Source organism: Bubalus bubalis, chromosome 2 (genome assembly GCF_019923935.1).
Source record: "Bubalus bubalis isolate 160015118507 breed Murrah chromosome 2, NDDB_SH_1, whole genome shotgun sequence".
Classification (NCBI taxonomy): Eukaryota; Metazoa; Chordata; class Mammalia; order Artiodactyla; family Bovidae; genus Bubalus; species Bubalus bubalis.
In genome coordinates, this window is record NC_059158.1 from 42,213,132 (window position 1) to 42,231,169 (window position 18,038).

Consider the following 18,038-nt stretch of genomic DNA (forward strand, 5'->3'; position numbering starts at 1 on the left):
TATACCTATATGTTATGGCAGTAACTACTTCATCATAATGAAAAATAATACAAATGGACTCCAGCATAAGTATTGTACACTGAACTTTCTTGATTCCTTATGTACTGGACTTACTGGCTGGCTTTACAATGGAGGGGAAAGAACTGTGTTACAGCAGTTTGGGTCCTCACTCCTGTTTACTGTGCTTGCATACAGACCTTTTAAAACAATGCTTACGCATCTTTTTTAGCCTCAGAAAGTAACTGGATCAATCTAAGACAGCTGGTTATTACCACTATAGAGTGTGTTACAGAAATTAGAATGAAACAATGATGGTTTCCCTCACTGAATTTTTTAAAGTAAATCTTTATTACATGTTCTGAATCCCTAGAACTGTTCCATAGCCCATCTTAAAAGAAGCTAAAATAAGAATGACTCAGGATTTTCAAGTATGCTTCCGTAATAGGGCTTTTGTTCTTTCCCTCTCCCTCCAGCAAATATGCTGTCACTAAAATTGGGAAGGGATGGATTTGGGGGCTGCAATAATTATATCTGGTCTGTTCTTATAAGTAAATCTAAGGACACTAACGCTTCACCCACCTACCCCTATGAAGATCTGGTGATTTTTGATAAAAGGCTATTTCAGTGAAGTTGTCTTTGGTGTTCTTGGTATATGACTAAACACAGTTGGGAATTATGAAGATAAAAATCTTATCTCTTATATTCTTCCCTCAATTTGAGAAGACAAACCAGTCATTTTGGATTTTTGACATTACTATTCTTCTTACTATTGAGAGTAAAGCGTAATGAAGTAAATGTGAGTGATCTGCCTTTAATCTAACCTTATTAGATGCATCATGATCCATGATTATTGTCAGTCATTAGCATACTGGGGTAAAAGGGAGAAAGTATATGTTGAAAGACTAATAGCGAATACTTTCTAGGACTTGCAGTGCAAGGCAAAGGGCTTATATGCATTATCTCATTTAATCCTCACATCAACCCTATTATTCTTTTTTTAAAGATTTTTTAAAAAATTTATTTTTGGCTGTGCTAGGTCTTTGTTGCTGCATGGACTTTTCTGTGGTTGAGCTGAGCGAGGGCTGCTCTCCAGTTGTGTTGTGCAGGCTTCTCATTGCGGTGGCTTCCCTTGTTGCAGAGCGCAGCTCTAAGGTGCGTGGGCTTCAGTAGTTGCAGCACACGGACTCGGCAGTCGAGGCTTCCAAGCTGTAGAGCACAGGCTCAGTAGTTGCGGTGCACGGGGCTTAGTTGCTCCGTGGCACATGGGATCAGGGATCAAACCCAGGTCTCCTGCATTGGCAGGCAGATTCTTTACCACTAAGCCATCAGGAAAGCCCCTACTGTTATGTTTTAGATTCTTTTTTTTTTCATTTAACAAATATTTATTGAGCTGCTACTATGTGATTGATTTTGTGCTAGGAGCTGAAAATATAACAGTGGGCAGTACAGTTATGATCCTGGTTGTCTAAAAGCTTATTTGTCAATAGAGGATACAGATACTAAAACAAATACATAATTTTAAATGTGAGGTATTTAAAATTTATACAGACAATTCAAGAATTCATAAATGTAACTTTACTTTTTTATAATTGCATTCAATTTTGCTCTGGAATGCCCTTTTTTTTCCCAATAGTGGGAAATTCCCAATCTTGCCATCTTCAAGTAACTCAGTCACTCCTGAGTATATTTTAGATTTTTGGCACAATCTATTTAGTATAGTTTAGGTGGCAGTTGACTAAATATGGATATCCATAATAACATCTGTGTCTTGATTTTTTTTAAACTGGGGTACTATTTACATATATTAAAACTCACCCTTTTAAAGGTATAGCTTGATGGGTAATAGCTATATGACCACCACCACCACAATCAAAATATAGAACCGTTTTCTCACCCTAAAAATTTGCTTATAGTTCCTGGGCCATGCAGTCACTAATCTGGTTTCTGTTACTACAGTTTTGCGTTTTCCAAAAATTCATATAAATGGAATCATATGTCATCTTTGGCGTTTGACTTCTTTCACTTACCATAATGATTTTGAGATTCATACATGTTGAATTTCAAGTAGCATTTTACAAGTATGGAAATACTACAATTTGTTCATCCATTCAAAAACTGGACATTGGAGTTTCCAGTTTGGGGCTATTGTGAATAGTGTACTGAACATTCACACACCTGTCTTTGTGTGGATATATTGGGTAAATTTATTTTGGGGTAAAGACCCAGGAGTGGACTTGTTGATCACATGGTGAACATATGTTTAGCTTTAAAAGATGCTACCCTACTGTTTTTTTTAAATTGTCTGTACCATTTTGCATTTTCACCAGCAAGGTTTGAGAGTTTGTTTTTCATATCCTTGTCATTTGTTAGTGTTGTCAGTCTTTTTAATTTTAACCATTTTAATGCACATGGAATGGTGTTTGACTTTGGTTTTCAGTTGCATTTTCCTGGTAATTAGTCACATTGAGGGTGTCCTTTCTTGTGCTTAGTGTACATTTGTATGTTTTCTTTTGTGAAGTATCTGTTCAAATCTTGTGCCCACTGAGTTGTACCCTGTAAGACAAGCACTTAATCAGATATGTATTTTGCAAGTGTGTTCTCCCAGTCTCTAACTTGCCTTTTCATTTTCTTTTATTTTTGCCTTTTCACTTTCTTAATCAGTCTTTGAAAGAACACAAATTTTCAATTTTAATGAAATCCACTTTACCAATTTTTTTAAATGTCTTGAAAGTGGAAGTGAAGTCGCTCAGTCGTGCCCGACTCTTTGCGACCCCATGGATAGTCTGCACCAAGCTCCTCCGTCCATGGGATTTTCAAGGCAAGAGTACTAGAGTGGGTTGCCATTTCCTTCTGCAGGGAATCTTCCCAACCCAGGGATTGAACCCAGGTCTCTCACATTGTAGACAGATGCTTTACCATCTGAGCCACCAGGGAAGTCCTAAAATGTCTTGCTGCTGCCAAGACGCTTCAGTCGTGTCCGACTCTGTGCGACCCCATGGACTGCAGCCTACCAGGCTTCTCCATCTGTGGGATTCTCCAGGCAAGAACACTGGAGTGGGTTTCCATTTCCTTCTCCAATGCATGAAAGTGGAAAGTGAAAGTGAAGTCACTCAGTCATGTCTGACTCTTAGCAACCCCATGGACTGCAGCCCACCAGGCTCCTCCATCCATGAGATTTTCCGGGCAACAGTACTGGAGTGGGGTGCCATTGCCTTCTCCCACAATGTCTTAGGTACCTACTGTAATTAGCTATTTTAGTTTTCTTTTAGTTGGTTTTTGTTTACATATGAGGAGGCAACAGGTAGAGTGAGAGCACAAAGTTATAATTATTACTATTATTTATAGGTCTAATAATTAGCCCAAAGTTATACAGTAAGTGGCAGAGCCAGTTACACAGTTATGGCAGAGCCATAACTCTTTCAAGTTATGTTAGATATTAAGGTTTAAAACTAGCCCCAAAACTAGGTACAGAAACAAAGTAGGTCCTGGTCCAGCAGAATTTACTGAGTGCCTGCTGTATACCAGACATTTTTCTTAAAGGAATGATGTAGTTAATGAGGTTTATCAAAAGCAAAATTATTGCTATTATATGCTTGGTATTGGTGCCTAGTTCCTAGTTTTAGTTTTAGTTTTATTTGAAATGGGTTTTTTTTTAATGTTTTATATTCATTTTTGGATATACATATATATTGTGAAATAATTACCACAATCAAGTTAATTAATACCTACATATATCCCCCTTCTCTTGAGCCTCCCTCCCACCCCACCCCTCCAGGTCATTACAGGGCACCCAGGGGAGCCCCCTGTGCTGCGCAGCAGTTTCCCACTAGGGAGCTGTTCTATACTTGGTGCTGTATGTGTCAGTTCTGCTTTCTCAGTCCGTCCCACCTTCTCCCTCTGTGTATACAAGTCTGTTCTCTACGTTTGCGTCTCTATTCCTGCCCTGTTTTGTTTTGTTTTGTTTTTTAAACATATTTTAGGCCTTGACAACATTTTACAGCGAGTAAAATACACTCACTAGTAACGGGTAACCATACAGCCAGTGTCCTGTGGGTTGTTTGTGGTTTAGCCATATGTTCCCTTTAAATTTCTATTGATACTCTTGCTCCTCTGTAAATATAGTCTTAACATCTGTTTACCTTTTTTTTTTTTTTTTTTTTTTTTAACATGCAGTTTAGGAGCATTCAGGATTTGGAGGGAAGGCTTATGGGCCAAAATATTCAATTTTTCTGTCCTTCCCAAAAATGAGAGCCAGAAAGACAACAAACTTTCAGTATTTTCTTTGGATTTACCTGGTACTTTCCAATGAAGGAAGAATGCTTCCAGTTTTGTCACTGAGCAGATATTAAGGAGAAGCTGATTTAGGCATGGGTGAGAGTAGACTAGGGGAAGCTAACATTTTTAATTCCATGTAGATATTGCAGCATGGACTGTGTTCCTTTATTAAGTGTAATATTTGGTGGTAAGTTCTTTGGGAAATAAAAAATAATTAATACATGACTGCTGACTTCAGGTATCTAGCAGTTTACTCTGGTAGCGTTGACTATGATGGCTGTCCCAAAACATTATTTTTTCTCCTTGTCTTTGAAATGATAAGTCATGAGGATGGGGAAAGATCATCCAGTGATCAGTTTTCTTAGTAATTAGAGCAATGGCAAAAACAGAATGTAACATAAGACATATGAACACTTTAAAAGAATCTTAACATATAAATTAGTTTGTTGAATTCATAATCATATCCTTTTGGTAGGGAGTGGGGATGATTTATCAGAGTTCTTTTTTATAAGACATTTAAAAAATAAGATAAAATTAATATGAGGAAAAAATATACAGGAAAAACTTTATCTAGTATGAAAAGAAGAAAGACAATGTCAATATTATCAATGATTTCACATGCAAACATACATTTAAAAGTTAGTCATTAATTTTATCAAGGATGCCAAGACCATTTATTAAGGAAAGGAAACCGTTGACGCTGGGAAAGCTAGATATTTACATGCAAAATATGAAGCTAGACCCTTGATATGTAAAATTTAAATGAATCAAAGCCCTAAATATGAGACATAAAATAGTTTTTTTTAGGAGAGAACTTGAGAAGAAAGCTTTATGACTTTAGATTTGGCAATGATTTCTTGAATAAGACACTAGAAGCAAGGCAGCAAAAGTAAAAAGTACATAAATTGGCTACCTCAGAATTAAAAACTTCTGTGCATCAAAGGATACAGTAATGGAATGGAAAGGCAGCCTAGGGGTTCCCTGGTGGCTCAGTGGTAAGGTATCTGCCTGCCAACACAGGAGATGGAGGTTTGAGCCCTGATATGGGAGGATCCCACAGGCCAGGAGCAACCAAGTCTGTGTGCTACAGCTATTGAGGCTGTGTTCCAGAGCCTGGAAGCCACAACTACGGAGTCCACATGCTGTAACTACCGAAGCCCGCACACCCTAGAGTCTGTGCTCCGCAACAAGAGAAGCCACTGTGATGAGAAGTCTGCCCACTGCAACTAGAGAGTACCCCCTCTCACTGCAGCTGGAGAAAAGCTCGTGTAGCCATGAAGACCCAGCACAACCAAAAATAAAAAATAAAAGTGAAAAAAATTAAAAACCTATTTTAAAAGGCAGCTTAAAGAATGGAAAGAAATATTTGTGAATCATGTATCTGACAAGGGGTTAATATCTTAAATACTTAAAAGAACTCCAGCAGCTAATAATCATCCAGCAGCTAAAACCCTCAAATAATCTGATTATAAAATGGACAGTGGAGATGGGATGGAGGTTCAGAAAGGAGGGGATATATGTATACCTATGGCTGATTCATGTTGAGGTTTGACAGAAAACAACAAAATTCTGTAAAGCAATTATCCTTCAATAAAAATTTTTTTAAAAATGGACTTAAATAGACATTTCCCTAAAGAAGGTATACAAATGTACTAGAAGCATATGGAAAGATGCTCTGCATCACTGAATCATTAGAGAAATACAAATCAGAACCACAATAAGATATCACCTCATATCCATCAGGTACTATAAAAAATATTACAAGTGTTGGCATGGTTTTGGAGAAATTGTGCATTGTTGGTGGGAATGTAAAATAGTGTAGCCACTATGGAAAACAGCATGGGAGTTTCTCAAAGAAAAAGCTAACCTATGATCCAGCAGTTCCATTTTTTGGTATATACCAAAAGAACTGAAAGGAGGATCCTGAAGAGATATTGTACACCCATGTTTGTAACATTATTCATTACAGCCAAAAGGCGGAAGCCACCCAAATGTTTGTGGGTGGGTAAACAAAATGCCTTAATGTACTTACAGTGGTATATGCGTGCAGTGGAGTATTATTTAACTGAGCAAAAACTGATGAAACTTGAGGACATCATACTAACTGAAATAATATAGTCACAAATAGCCAAATATTGCATGATCCCACTTACATCTAGAGAAATCGAGAGTAATCAAATTCATAAAACAGAAAGTAGAATGAAATCTTGCCAGAGACTTGGGGCAGGAGGAAGTGAGTTTTAGTGAGTGGAGTCCTAGTGTTGCAAGATGAAAAATTCTGGACATTGGTTGCACAACAGTTTGACTATACCTAATTGAACTGTACACTTAGTGGTTGAAATGGTCATTTTTATGTACGTTACCACAATTTAGTCTTTCCCTTTTTACAACACCCCCCCTCCAGGGTGGTATGCTTATTACAACTGGAACCTACATTGAACCTATAAAATTTGGTTTTGTTTTGTTTTTTAATCAGAAAAAATTATATAATACTCTGCAGAAAGAAGAAAAAAGTACAGTGCATTGTTTTTATACTGAGCTTTAAGTATATATTCTCATTTCATATTTTGTTACTAATAGAATAGGACTGCTGACACTGATAAATTGTACTTGAGGTAGTAAAATTGAAGTCCAGAACAAGTGGGAGAATAAATTGTGTTTTTATATTCTCAGTGTATCATACCTATAATTAAGACTCTAAAGAGACCAAAAGATCACCAAAATCAAGAATCTTAAAAATGTTTTTGCTTTGACCCAGTAAATCTGCTTTTAGGAATCAGTTCTAAGGAAATAGGTAGGAGCTTGCTTAACCAACTCCAGTGTAACTGGTACTCTCCATTCTGCTTGTAAAGACGCTGAGTGATACCCCTTGTTTCCTGTTCTTTGGTGTGGCCCTGCACTCGGCCTCAGCCAGCTGAGAGAGGCATCAGTGTCCTTCAGCCACAGACCACTAGAAACACAACTGTAGTGAACAGGTTGCATTTATTACTCATACAGCCTGCACACCATGAGAAGCCAGGGGTGTCCCAGTAAGGGTGTTTGAAAGGCCTGTAGGATTGGGGCTCGTATTAGGTGATTTGGAAAGAGTTTAAGGAAGGGATTTGCTCTGGATCGATATTGTGGAAATGCAGATGATTCTTTGGCTATCTTAGCAGATCTCAGCTAGGAGGAGGGCTGACTGGAGTGAGGCTTGAGCTGTACCTGTAGAGAAGTGGCAGTCACTCCTGTCACCAGGAGAGGGGGATGTTTGGTATTTTGTAGGTTGCACAGGGACCTTGTTTTTTGTCCATGCTCAGACAAAATTTTGAAGTGTTCTTCTTTTGTCTCACTTTTTCATGGTTTCAGAGTAACCCTGTCCGATACTGATGTTTTGTGAGATTGTTATGTCCAACAGGAGGATAGCATGGCTTAACTGGGTGCCCTGGGCCCATTTCAGAATCACCAAGGCCGAGCTGTGTCGGGCAGTTTCTAGACATTAGGGCCCACTTTTTTCTTTCTCAGATTCTTTCTAAGTATCCGTTTAAACTTGCTTATACCCAGTATCCTTTTTGTAATCATGCAGTTTCATTAGATAGTATATAAAACACTGAAATTATATAACATATAGATATAATGAGAAAGGGGAATTATTTCTATGAAAACTAAGTTGAACATCTTTGGAAAGATTTGTTAAAGTGAATTGCTAAAAGTCTATTTAAAATGGCTATTGAATTAGGGGTGGGTAAATGCCAGGTGAAATAAGTAGGCCATTCAGAACAAATTTTTACCAGACGGATTCTACATACTGATTACAAGTTCTTCTACTTCTTACTCCACTTTAAAGATATCCACATTGTAAATTGCAAGTGCAATACTGTAAATGTGATTTATATAGTGAAGATGAAATAGGACTCTTATTATACTCAGAGACAAGGCTTTGGCCTTCTAACACAGAATTAGTGAATTAATACACTTTTATAGGTTTTAAGTTTAAAAACTTAGGAACTTGGAATGTCAGGTCCATGAATCAAGGCAGATTGGAAGTGGTCAAACAAGAGATGGCAAGAGTGAATGTCAACATTCTAGGAATCAGCGAACTCAAATGGACTGGAATGGGTGAATTTAACTCAGATGACCATTATATCTACTACTGCGGGCAGGAATCCCTCAGAAGAAATGGAGTAGCCATCATGGTCAACAAAAGAGTCTGAAATGCAGTACTTGGATGCAGTCTCAAAAACGACAGAATGATCTCTGTTCGTTTCCAAGGCAAACCATTCAATATCACAGTAATCCAAGTCTATGCCCCAACCAGTAACGCTGAAGAAGCTGAAGTTGAACAGTTCTCTGAAGACCTACAAGACCTTTTAGAACTAACACCCAAAAAAGATGTCCTTTTCATTATAGGGGACTAGAATGCAAAAGTAAGAAGTCAAGAAACACCCGGAGTAACAGGCAAATTTGGCCTTGGAATACGGAATGAAGCAGGGCAAAGACTAATAGAGTTTTGCCAAGAAAATGCACTGGTCATAGCAAACACCCTCTTCCAACAACACAAGAGAAGACTCTACACATGGACACCACCAGATGGTCAACACCGAAATCAGACTGATTATATTATTTGCAGCCAAAGATGGAGAAGCTCTATACAGTCAACAAAAACAAGACCAGGAGCTGACTGTGGCTCAGATCATGAACTCCTTATTACCAAATTCAGACTGAAATGGAAGAAAGTAGGGAAAACCACTAGACCATTCAAGTATGACCTACATCAAATCCCTGATGATTATACAGTGGAAGTGAGAAATAGATTTAAGGGCCTAGATCTGATAGATAGAGTGCCTGATGAACTATGGACAGAGGTTCGTGATTTTGTACAGGAGACAGGGATCAAGACCATCCCCATGGAAAAGAAATGCAAAAAAGCAAAATGCTGTCTGGGGAGGCCTTACAAATAACTGTGAAAAGAAGAGAAGCGAAAAGCAAAGGAGCAAAGGAAAGATATAAGCATCTGAATGCAGAGTTCCAAAGAATAGCAAGAAGAGATAAGAAAGCCTTCCTCAGCTCCAATGCAAAGAAATAGAGGAAAACAACAGAAAGGGAAAGACTAGAGATCTCTTCAAGAAAATTAGAGATACCAAGGGAACATTTCATGCAAAGATGGGCTCGATAAAGGACAGAAATGGTATGGACCTAACAGAAGCAGAAGATATTAAGAAGAGGTGGCAAGAATACACAGAAGAACTGTACAGAAAAGATCTTCACGTCCCAGATAATCATGATGGTGTGATCACTCAGCTAGAGCCAGACATCCTGGAATGTGAAGTCAAGTGGGCCTTAGAAAGCATCACTACGAACAAAGCTAGTGGAGGTGATGGAATTCCAGTTGAGCTATTCCAAATCCTGAAAGATGATGCTGTGAAAGTGCTGCACTCAATATGCCAGCAAATTTGGAAAACTCAGCAGTGGCCACAGGACTGGAAAAGGTCAGTTTTCATTCCAATCCCAAAGAAAGGCAATGCCAAAGAATGCTCAAACTGCCGCACAATTGCACTCATCTCACACGCTAGTAAAGTAATGCTCAAAATTCTCCAAGCCAGGCTTCAGCAATATGTGAACCGTGAACTTCCCTGATGTTCAAGCTGGTTTTAGAAAAGGCAGAGGAACCAGAGATCAAATTGCCAGCATCAGCTGGATCATGGAAAAAGCAAGAGAGTTCCAGAAAAACATCTATTTCTACTTTGTTGACTATACCAAAACTTTTGACTGTGTGGATCACAATAAACTGTGGGAAATTCTGAAAGAGATGGGAATACCAGACCACCGGACCTGCCTCTTGAGAAATGTGTATGCAGGTCAGGAAGCAACAGTTAGAACTGGACATGGAACAACAGACTGGTTCCAAATAGGAAAAGGAGTATGTCAAGGCTGTAAATTGTCACCCTTCTTATTTAACTTATATGCAGAGTACATCATGAGAAACGCTGGACTGCAAGAAACACAAGCTAGATTCAAGACTGCTGGGAGAAATATCAATAACCTCAGAAATGCAGATGACACCACCCTTATGGCAGAAAGTGAAGAGGAACTCAAAAGCCTCTTGATGAAAGTGAAAGTGGAGAGTGAAAAAGTTGGCTTAAAGCTCAGCATTCAGAAAATAAAAATCATGGAATCCGGTCCCATCACTCCATGTGAAATAGATGGGGAAACAGTGTCAGACTTTATTTTTGGGGGCTCCAAAATCACTGCAGATGGTGACTGCAGCCATGAAATTAAAAGACGCTTACTCCTTGGAAGGAAAGTTATGTCCAACCTAGATAGCATATTCAAAAGCAGAGACATTACTTTGCCAACAAAGGTCTGCCTAGTCAAGGCTATGGTTTTTCCTGTGGTCGTGTATGGATGTGAGAGTTGGACTGTGAAGAAGGCTGAGCGCCAAAGAATTGATGCTTTTGAACTGTGGTGTTGGTGAAGACTCTTGAGAGTCCATTGGACTGCAAGGAGATCCAACCAGTCCATTCTGAAGATCAGTCTTGAGTGTTCTTTGGAAGGAATGATGCTAAAGCTGAAACTCCAGTACTTTGGCCACCTCATGCAAAGAGTTGACTCATTGGAAAAGACTCTGATGCTGGGAGGGATTGGGGGCAGGAGGAGAAGGGGACGACAGAGGATGAGATGGCTGGATGGCATCACTGACTCGATGGACATGAGTCTAAGTGAACTCCGGGAGTTGGTGATGGACAGGGAGGCCTGGCATGCTGTGATTCATGGGGTGGCAAAGAGTCGGACACGACCGAACAATGAACTGAACTGAACTGAAGTTTAAAAAAAGTTTGACATCATATATATGTTCTTTTTATGATTCTTCACTCGAAGCAACATTTTAAACTAACCTACCACCTTGGTCCTAATGAGTCAGGTGAGAGGCTTTTATAAAGAAGTCTAATTGTTTATTAGGAGAGTAATGAAAGCATGGCATATTCAAAAGATGAAATTGCATATAGCTATTAAAAGTCATATTTTCAGATACTGTCTTTTAACAGAAAAAAATGCCCATATAAGTGTAAAGAGTAGGCTACAAAATCAAATAAACTATGACCAGAATTTTAAGAATGTATATACAAAAATTTAATATGTGTACAAAGTAGACATACACAATTGGAAGAAAATGAACCAAGAAATTGACGTTTTATTCCAGATGCTGAAATTGCCTATATTTTTTTTTCTTATTGTATTCTCTGTGTTTTTATATACATTCCAAGTGTTCTATAATGAGTTTTTGTTTTTTTTAAATCGGGGAAGTGCTTTTTATGAAGAGGCCCAAGATGGACAGCTTTAGAAACATATCCATGTTCATATCAGGCTGGCTCTTTGCTCAACATGTTTCATTCAGTATCTGAAGTTCTGTGTAAGAGAAACTTAAATGTTCCTGAATGAGAAGAAAAGCCAAAGGCACAGACATGATTTATATAGCTTGGGGCTCCTGTGGATTTAATAGCCAGACTGCCGTTTCCAGCTTCTCAGGCCTACCATAGACATCATCTGTGAATTAAGCTTTTGCTGATTGCGCCAATCCCCAGCCCAAGGCAAAAGCCACTATTTGTGTTCTGTGTTGGTGTTCACCATATCCTTAAAAAAACAAACAGGGCATGTGTCTTTCTGCTGCACTAGCCAGACTACGTTGCATGCTTCTTAGATGGAAGAAGGGAACAGCCACTTTCAAATTTTTAGAACCTAGACAGACCTTTGCTCCTCAGTAATTGGCTAAATGTCTTGAACAAATATACAGTAGTACCCCCACAATATGATTTCCTCTTTCCAGTCAAAGAGGGTGTAAGGTATTATTGGTCTTAAAATAGCAGAGTTGAGAGTAAAAAAAGTTCTGTATGGACCACACTAAAACCAGTCATAGTCTTTGAGGAGCATCAATGACTCTGAAGCAGCCTGTCCACAGCAGACTTTACATTTCTTCCGAAGATTCTAGACTGTTCACTTTGGAACCGTGTGTGGGCATATATATTGATGTAGCCCTTTTGGAAGGGCAGTTGGGCAATATCTATCAAATAGAAAGTGCACATCACTTTCGCACTTCTAGGAATTCACTCTCCAAATATACTTGCACAAAATAGGCAAACATAAGGGACAAAAATCCTTATTAGAGTACTGTTGATGATAATGTTTCTCAAGAGTAGAGTGACTGGAATATTCTGAAGCCACTGACAATGAAGTAGGTCACTATGTATTTATGATGATGATGACGACGACTGTTCTTTATTCAGTGTATATAATAGCCAGGCACTTGAATTCTTACAACAACTATATGGCAAGTACTATTATTATCTACGTTTTGCAGACAAGGCAACTTGTACAAGGTCACACAACTAATATGGGCCAAACCTGGTATTCTAATTTATGCAGTCTGGAGTTAAAGCAGGCTGTATTGCTAACTTCTAAAATTCATATCCTCGTATCAGCTGATGAATAAAGATATAAGTGTGTGTATATATACATATATACACACATATAGAAATTATAAACATTTATATATATTTATAGCATTTTATAATGTTATATATTTATATATAATTAAAATATATGTATATATATTTTATATACATAAAAAGCAGTTCCGACCTGAATGTATAGTATGCTGTCCTTTTGTTTTAAATTTTTTAAAAAGCAGTAGTGCACACTGGAAAGATACAAAAAAGAAAATACAACAGTGGCTTCTTATAAGGAGGGGAATGAATGACTTTTCACTTATATCTTTCTCTCTTAGGTGTTTGTAAAAATAGGCATGTATACCTTACATACACTTTAAAATAAGTATATCTGATATTTTGAAAAGTTGTAATGCTTAAGAGTAAGCTGAAGTCATAAGTCACAAATGCTTTGTCCATCTCTACTTATATACGTTAGCATAGAGTTCCCCTTATTTTAATCATCCTTACTGTAATCCTACCATCAGCTCTCAGTTCAAGATAACAGCTGTCTTCAAAACTTTGCTCTTTCTGGTGTTCATTGCTCACCTGGTCTCACTTTGAATACTCAAGTCTTTGACAGAGCACCTCAAATTTGTATATCATCGCTTGAAGTTTTGTACATTCTCTGTTGTTTTCCAGAGGATTTGGGTTAAGCTTCTTCCTGGTGGTCCAGTGGTTAAGACTTCACCTTCCAGTGCAGGGCGTGCGGGTTTGATCCCTGATCGGGAGCTAAGATCCCACATGCCTGTGGCCAAAAAAGCCAGAATAATAAAACAGAAGCAGTAGTGTAACAAATTCAATAAAGACTTTAGAAATGGTCCATATCCCAAAAAAAAAAAAAAAAAAAATACAGTTTTACAGTTAAGCAGTAAACTTTTAGTTTCCTGGAAGTAAGCAAAAAAAAAAAACATTCTGAGTTCTGTAGTTCTTGTGATTTGGCAGAAGAAGACACACATCATTCTGGTTTTTTAGAAAAACAAAAACCACTTTTTTTTTTTACTCTAAATTTTGAGGAGAAATCTGTTTCATGGGCCGTTTTATGCAATTTATACTTTTCCAAATGCTTCTTGTTTGTTGTTTTTGTCTACCCAACTAAATTATAAGCTTTCTTAGGACAAATTCCATTTTCTATACTATTTTTATTCCATCTCTGCCTAGAAAACACGCACTTATTCTTACAGTTGAAATTATAAATTAAGCAACAACTGCAGCCCAGCCACATTTCAGAGATTATGTTACTGCCACTTTTCAAAGACTTAGTCTTTGAGCAGTTTAGAATCTGATACCACTTTCATGCTTCTCAACAGAGAATCTTCTCTGTTAGCTCTCAGGAAAAAAAAAATCACGATTTGTTTCTTAGTGTGTAACTTTTACTGAGTTTTTTTGTAGCCCCTGCTTCCTAGCTGAGAAGTATATAGTTTAAGGAATGGGAAATGTGTTTGATTTTTTGTTTTGTGAAAGTCTTAAAATATAGCCTATAGCTTTCAACCACTTTTTCCTTTCTCCTAGGCCAAGTTATCAAGGCATGGGACATTGGGGTGGCTACCATGAAGAAAGGGGAGATCTGTCATTTACTGTGCAAACCAGAATATGCATATGGCTCGGCTGGCAGTCTCCCCAAAATTCCCTCGAACGCAACTCTCTTTTTTGAGGCAAGTACGTGTGTGAGGTTGCCTTGCTAGCGCCTGCTCTGCCCCAGTGCTGCCTCCAAGGCGGCAGGCAGTGCCACAGGCTGAGCTCGCTATTGAGGATCGGGTCCACTTTGTTTATTTTGGGGCTTGGCGTCTTGAATTGTTTCCCACAAACCCAAGGGGTGTGTGCCAGTGCTTTCTTAGAAACGTGTCTCTGGCACAAAACGGTCATATCCAAATAAACAAAAGAAACCAGGCTTAGAAATAAAGGTTCTGGTCAGTGGTGTGAGTTGTGACATACTCAGACCTGACCAGAGGACAGGATGGGAAATGTGGGAGATAAATGTTGAAATACACCTAAACCAAGTTGTAAAGCTATTTTTATGACAGAGGTTTATGACTGTCCCAGATCTCACTTCCTCATTAGAAGCAGTAGGTGGTGATAAAATGTTATGCATCCTGTGTTGAGTCACACATATTTGGCCACACTTAATTAAAAAATTAAGAGGGAAAATGACTGAAACATTGTACCCAGGTAAAATACACCTTTAGTTGGTTGTAGGCCTGATTCATAGGGTTTAGTCTTACATTTTAAGAAGGGAATTCCATGCATCTGGGGTGAAAAAGTGGTGGCCTCTAGAGTTAAACAAAGTAGTTTTGGGCCAGAACTGTGTCACTCTGGCGTTTTGCCCACAAGGCAGTTTTCCTAGTATTTCCTGTCTGTCTTTGCAGTGTAGCCCCACAGGATGTGGTCCTAGACATTATCATTACATGAAGGTTCTTTCCAGGTATTGAAAAGTGCAGTGTTCTTTTTTCCCTGCTTTTCCAATAACTGAGAAGCAGATAAATATAAAACAGAGTTTTGTTTTGTAAAATGAAGAATAGTTGCCCTAGCATTTAAGTATGTTAAATTGAGTTTGTTTGGGCCATTCTCAGCCATATCCCTTTTTCCTTTCTAGATTGAGCTCCTTGATTTCAAAGGAGAGGATTTATTTGAAGATGGGGGCATTATTCGAAGAATCAAACGGAAAGGAGAAGGGTATTCAAACCCAAATGAGGGAGCAACAGTAGAGAGTAAGTACTGCTGTGAGAGGTCCCAGTTATGTGGACAAAATGGAGCTTTCCTTTTTAAAATCTTTAAACGAATAAATGTACTGAATATTTATCTGTAGAATAGTTTTAAATTGAACATTTATTTAATAAGGACTTCATTTAGTAAATATTCACTCAACCTACATGCGCCAACACTGTACCAGGTTCTTCAAACTCTTTAAAAAAGTGAGTAAAAGGTAAGCCCATCCAATAAGGAATTCTTAGTCTGTGGACTCCTTGGTGTGCCAATAGCCATATTAGTTACCTTACATATTTATTCATTTATTTCTCACAGTAACCTTTTGAGGTATGATTAATTATCCCTAGGCAAGAAAAGTGAGTTCAGAGAAGTTACATAAATTACCCAAGATTACGTTTACTAAATAGAGCAGTAGATGGTAATGCCCTTCAAGGCTCTCAAACTCATCTCACAGGCTGTTGTCAGGATAAAAAATGGTTCATCATATTAGACAGATCAAAACTGGGGATTAATTTATTCTGTTTGGTGTCAGGAGACCTGGGTTCAAGTTCTGCTTAGTCATTTATAGAATTACCTGAAGCTGTTTCATTTTTTTGTTTTATTTGCTAAATAGGGTGTAAGAATAGGGTGAGGACCAGGGTAGCGGAGCACCCTTCCCCCTCCCAGAGGGAGGTGTGCACATACCAGGCGCCACTGTGTACACCACTTGTCACTGTGCCCTCCGGTCAGCACCTGCCCCTCTCCAGTGCACAGTGCACGCTGGACGACAAGAACCTTTCTTCATCTTTTTGTTTCCAGCGTCACTTACAGAGCCTTACACACATTTGGTGTTCAGCAAATGCTTTCTGCATGGATAAATGTTTGTAAGATGCCATTTACTAAGCGAAAGTACTTCAAAAAGACAGTTGTGAGAAAGCATAAAGAAATAACATCCATTAAAATTTTTTTAAAAAATCAAGGGAATTCTCTGGCGGTCCAGTGGTTAGGACTTAGCACTTTCACTACCGTGGCCTGGGGTTCAGTCCCTGGTCAGGGAACTAAAGATCCTACAAGCTGTGTGGTGCAGCCAAAAAAAAGTTGTTTTTTTAAATCAGTAAGGGATTAGTCTCCAAAATTTATAAACACTTTGATCCTTAACAGCATTAAAACACACGGCCCTCTCAAAAAATGGGCAGAAAACCTAAATAGACATTTCTCCAACAAGGAGATACAGATGGCCAACAGGCACATGAAGAGATGTCCAACATTGCTAGTTATTAGAGCAGTACAAATCCAAGCCTCAATGAGATAACACCTTACACTGGTCAGAATGGCTATCATAAAAAATTCACAAACAACAGATGCTGGAGAGGGTGTGGAGAGAAGGGAACCTTCCTACACCGTTGCTGGGAATGTAAATTGGTATAACCACTATGGAGAACAATATGGAGGTCCTTAAAAAACTAAAAATAGAGCTACCATATGACCCAGCAGTCCCACTCCTGGGCATATACCCAGAGGAAAGCATGATCTGAAAGGATCCGTGCACCCCAGTATTGATTGCAGCACTGTTTGCAATAGCCAGGACATGGAAACAACCTAAATGTGTGTCAACAGAGGAATGGATACAGAAGCTGTGGTGCATATAGAGCATGGAATATTACTCAGCCATCAAAAAGAGTGAAACAGTGCCATTTGCAGCAATGTGTGCAGACCTGGAGAGTGTCCTACTGAGTGGAGTATGGCATCCCTTACATGTGGGATCTAAAAAGAAATGATACAGCTAACTTACTTGCAAAACAGAAACAAGACCAACTTACGGTTCCAGGAGGAAGGGATAGTTAGGGACTTTGGGAAGGTCGTGTACACACTACTATATTCAAAACGGATAAACAACAAGGACCTATTGTATAGCACATAGAACTCTGTTCAGTGTTATGTGCCAGCCCAGATGGGAGTGGGGTTTGGGGGAGAATGGTTACATGTATGTGTACGGGCTGAGTCCCTTTGCTGTTCACCTGAAACTACCACAACTTGTTAATTGGCTATACCCCAGTACCAAATAAAAAGTTTAAAATTTGAAAAATAAAGGTTTCATTTGAAATAGCATAATGAACTAGAATATCTAGGAATATATGTAACAAAAAATATGTAGGAAGTCCCTTACAGGGAAATTATAAACTATTGAAAGACTAAACTAAATGGATTGTGTGCCCCAAAAAAGAAATACACACATTAAAAAAATCAAGTCACTAAACAAGGATGGCCACAGGAATGAGAGTTCGTTTTTAAAATGTAAACTAGAATAGTTGATTCTCTCATCTTTAATGTTTCATATTGAACCACAACATTATTTTACCTTCTATTTTGAACCCATTTTTCATTTTCACAGGTCTGGTAAATTAGTTCAAATTTCGCTTTTGTTTAAATTGGAAACAGTTATAAATAGTATTGTTGTCCTATTGTAGTTAAAGTGTTTAGATAGTTATCATTCTTGATAAGTTTAGAATAGATGAAGAAGAGCTCAGATGTATAACGTTGGAGAAGCACCTAGACTAGGAGCTGAGAGAGAGGGTTCAGACTGTGGCCAGCTCTAACTGGATGTTGCCTCTCTAGCTT

The 18,038-nt window shown here is 38.4% G+C and overlaps 1 protein-coding gene across 4 annotated transcripts in view; it reads left to right on the plus strand.

Moving 5' to 3' along the window:
- The window catches only part of FKBP5 (FKBP prolyl isomerase 5), a 116,555-nt gene that overhangs the window by 64,874 nt on the left and 33,643 nt on the right, over positions 1 to 18,038 (plus strand). For all 4 annotated transcript variants that reach the window (XM_025271122.3, XM_025271115.3, XM_044930861.2 and 1 more), the window contains 2 exons: positions 14,247 to 14,389; positions 15,328 to 15,442. In XM_025271122.3, the coding sequence (XP_025126907.1) occupies positions 14,247 to 14,389; positions 15,328 to 15,442 (258 nt within the window). The remainder of the gene's footprint in view (positions 1 to 14,246; positions 14,390 to 15,327; positions 15,443 to 18,038) is intronic.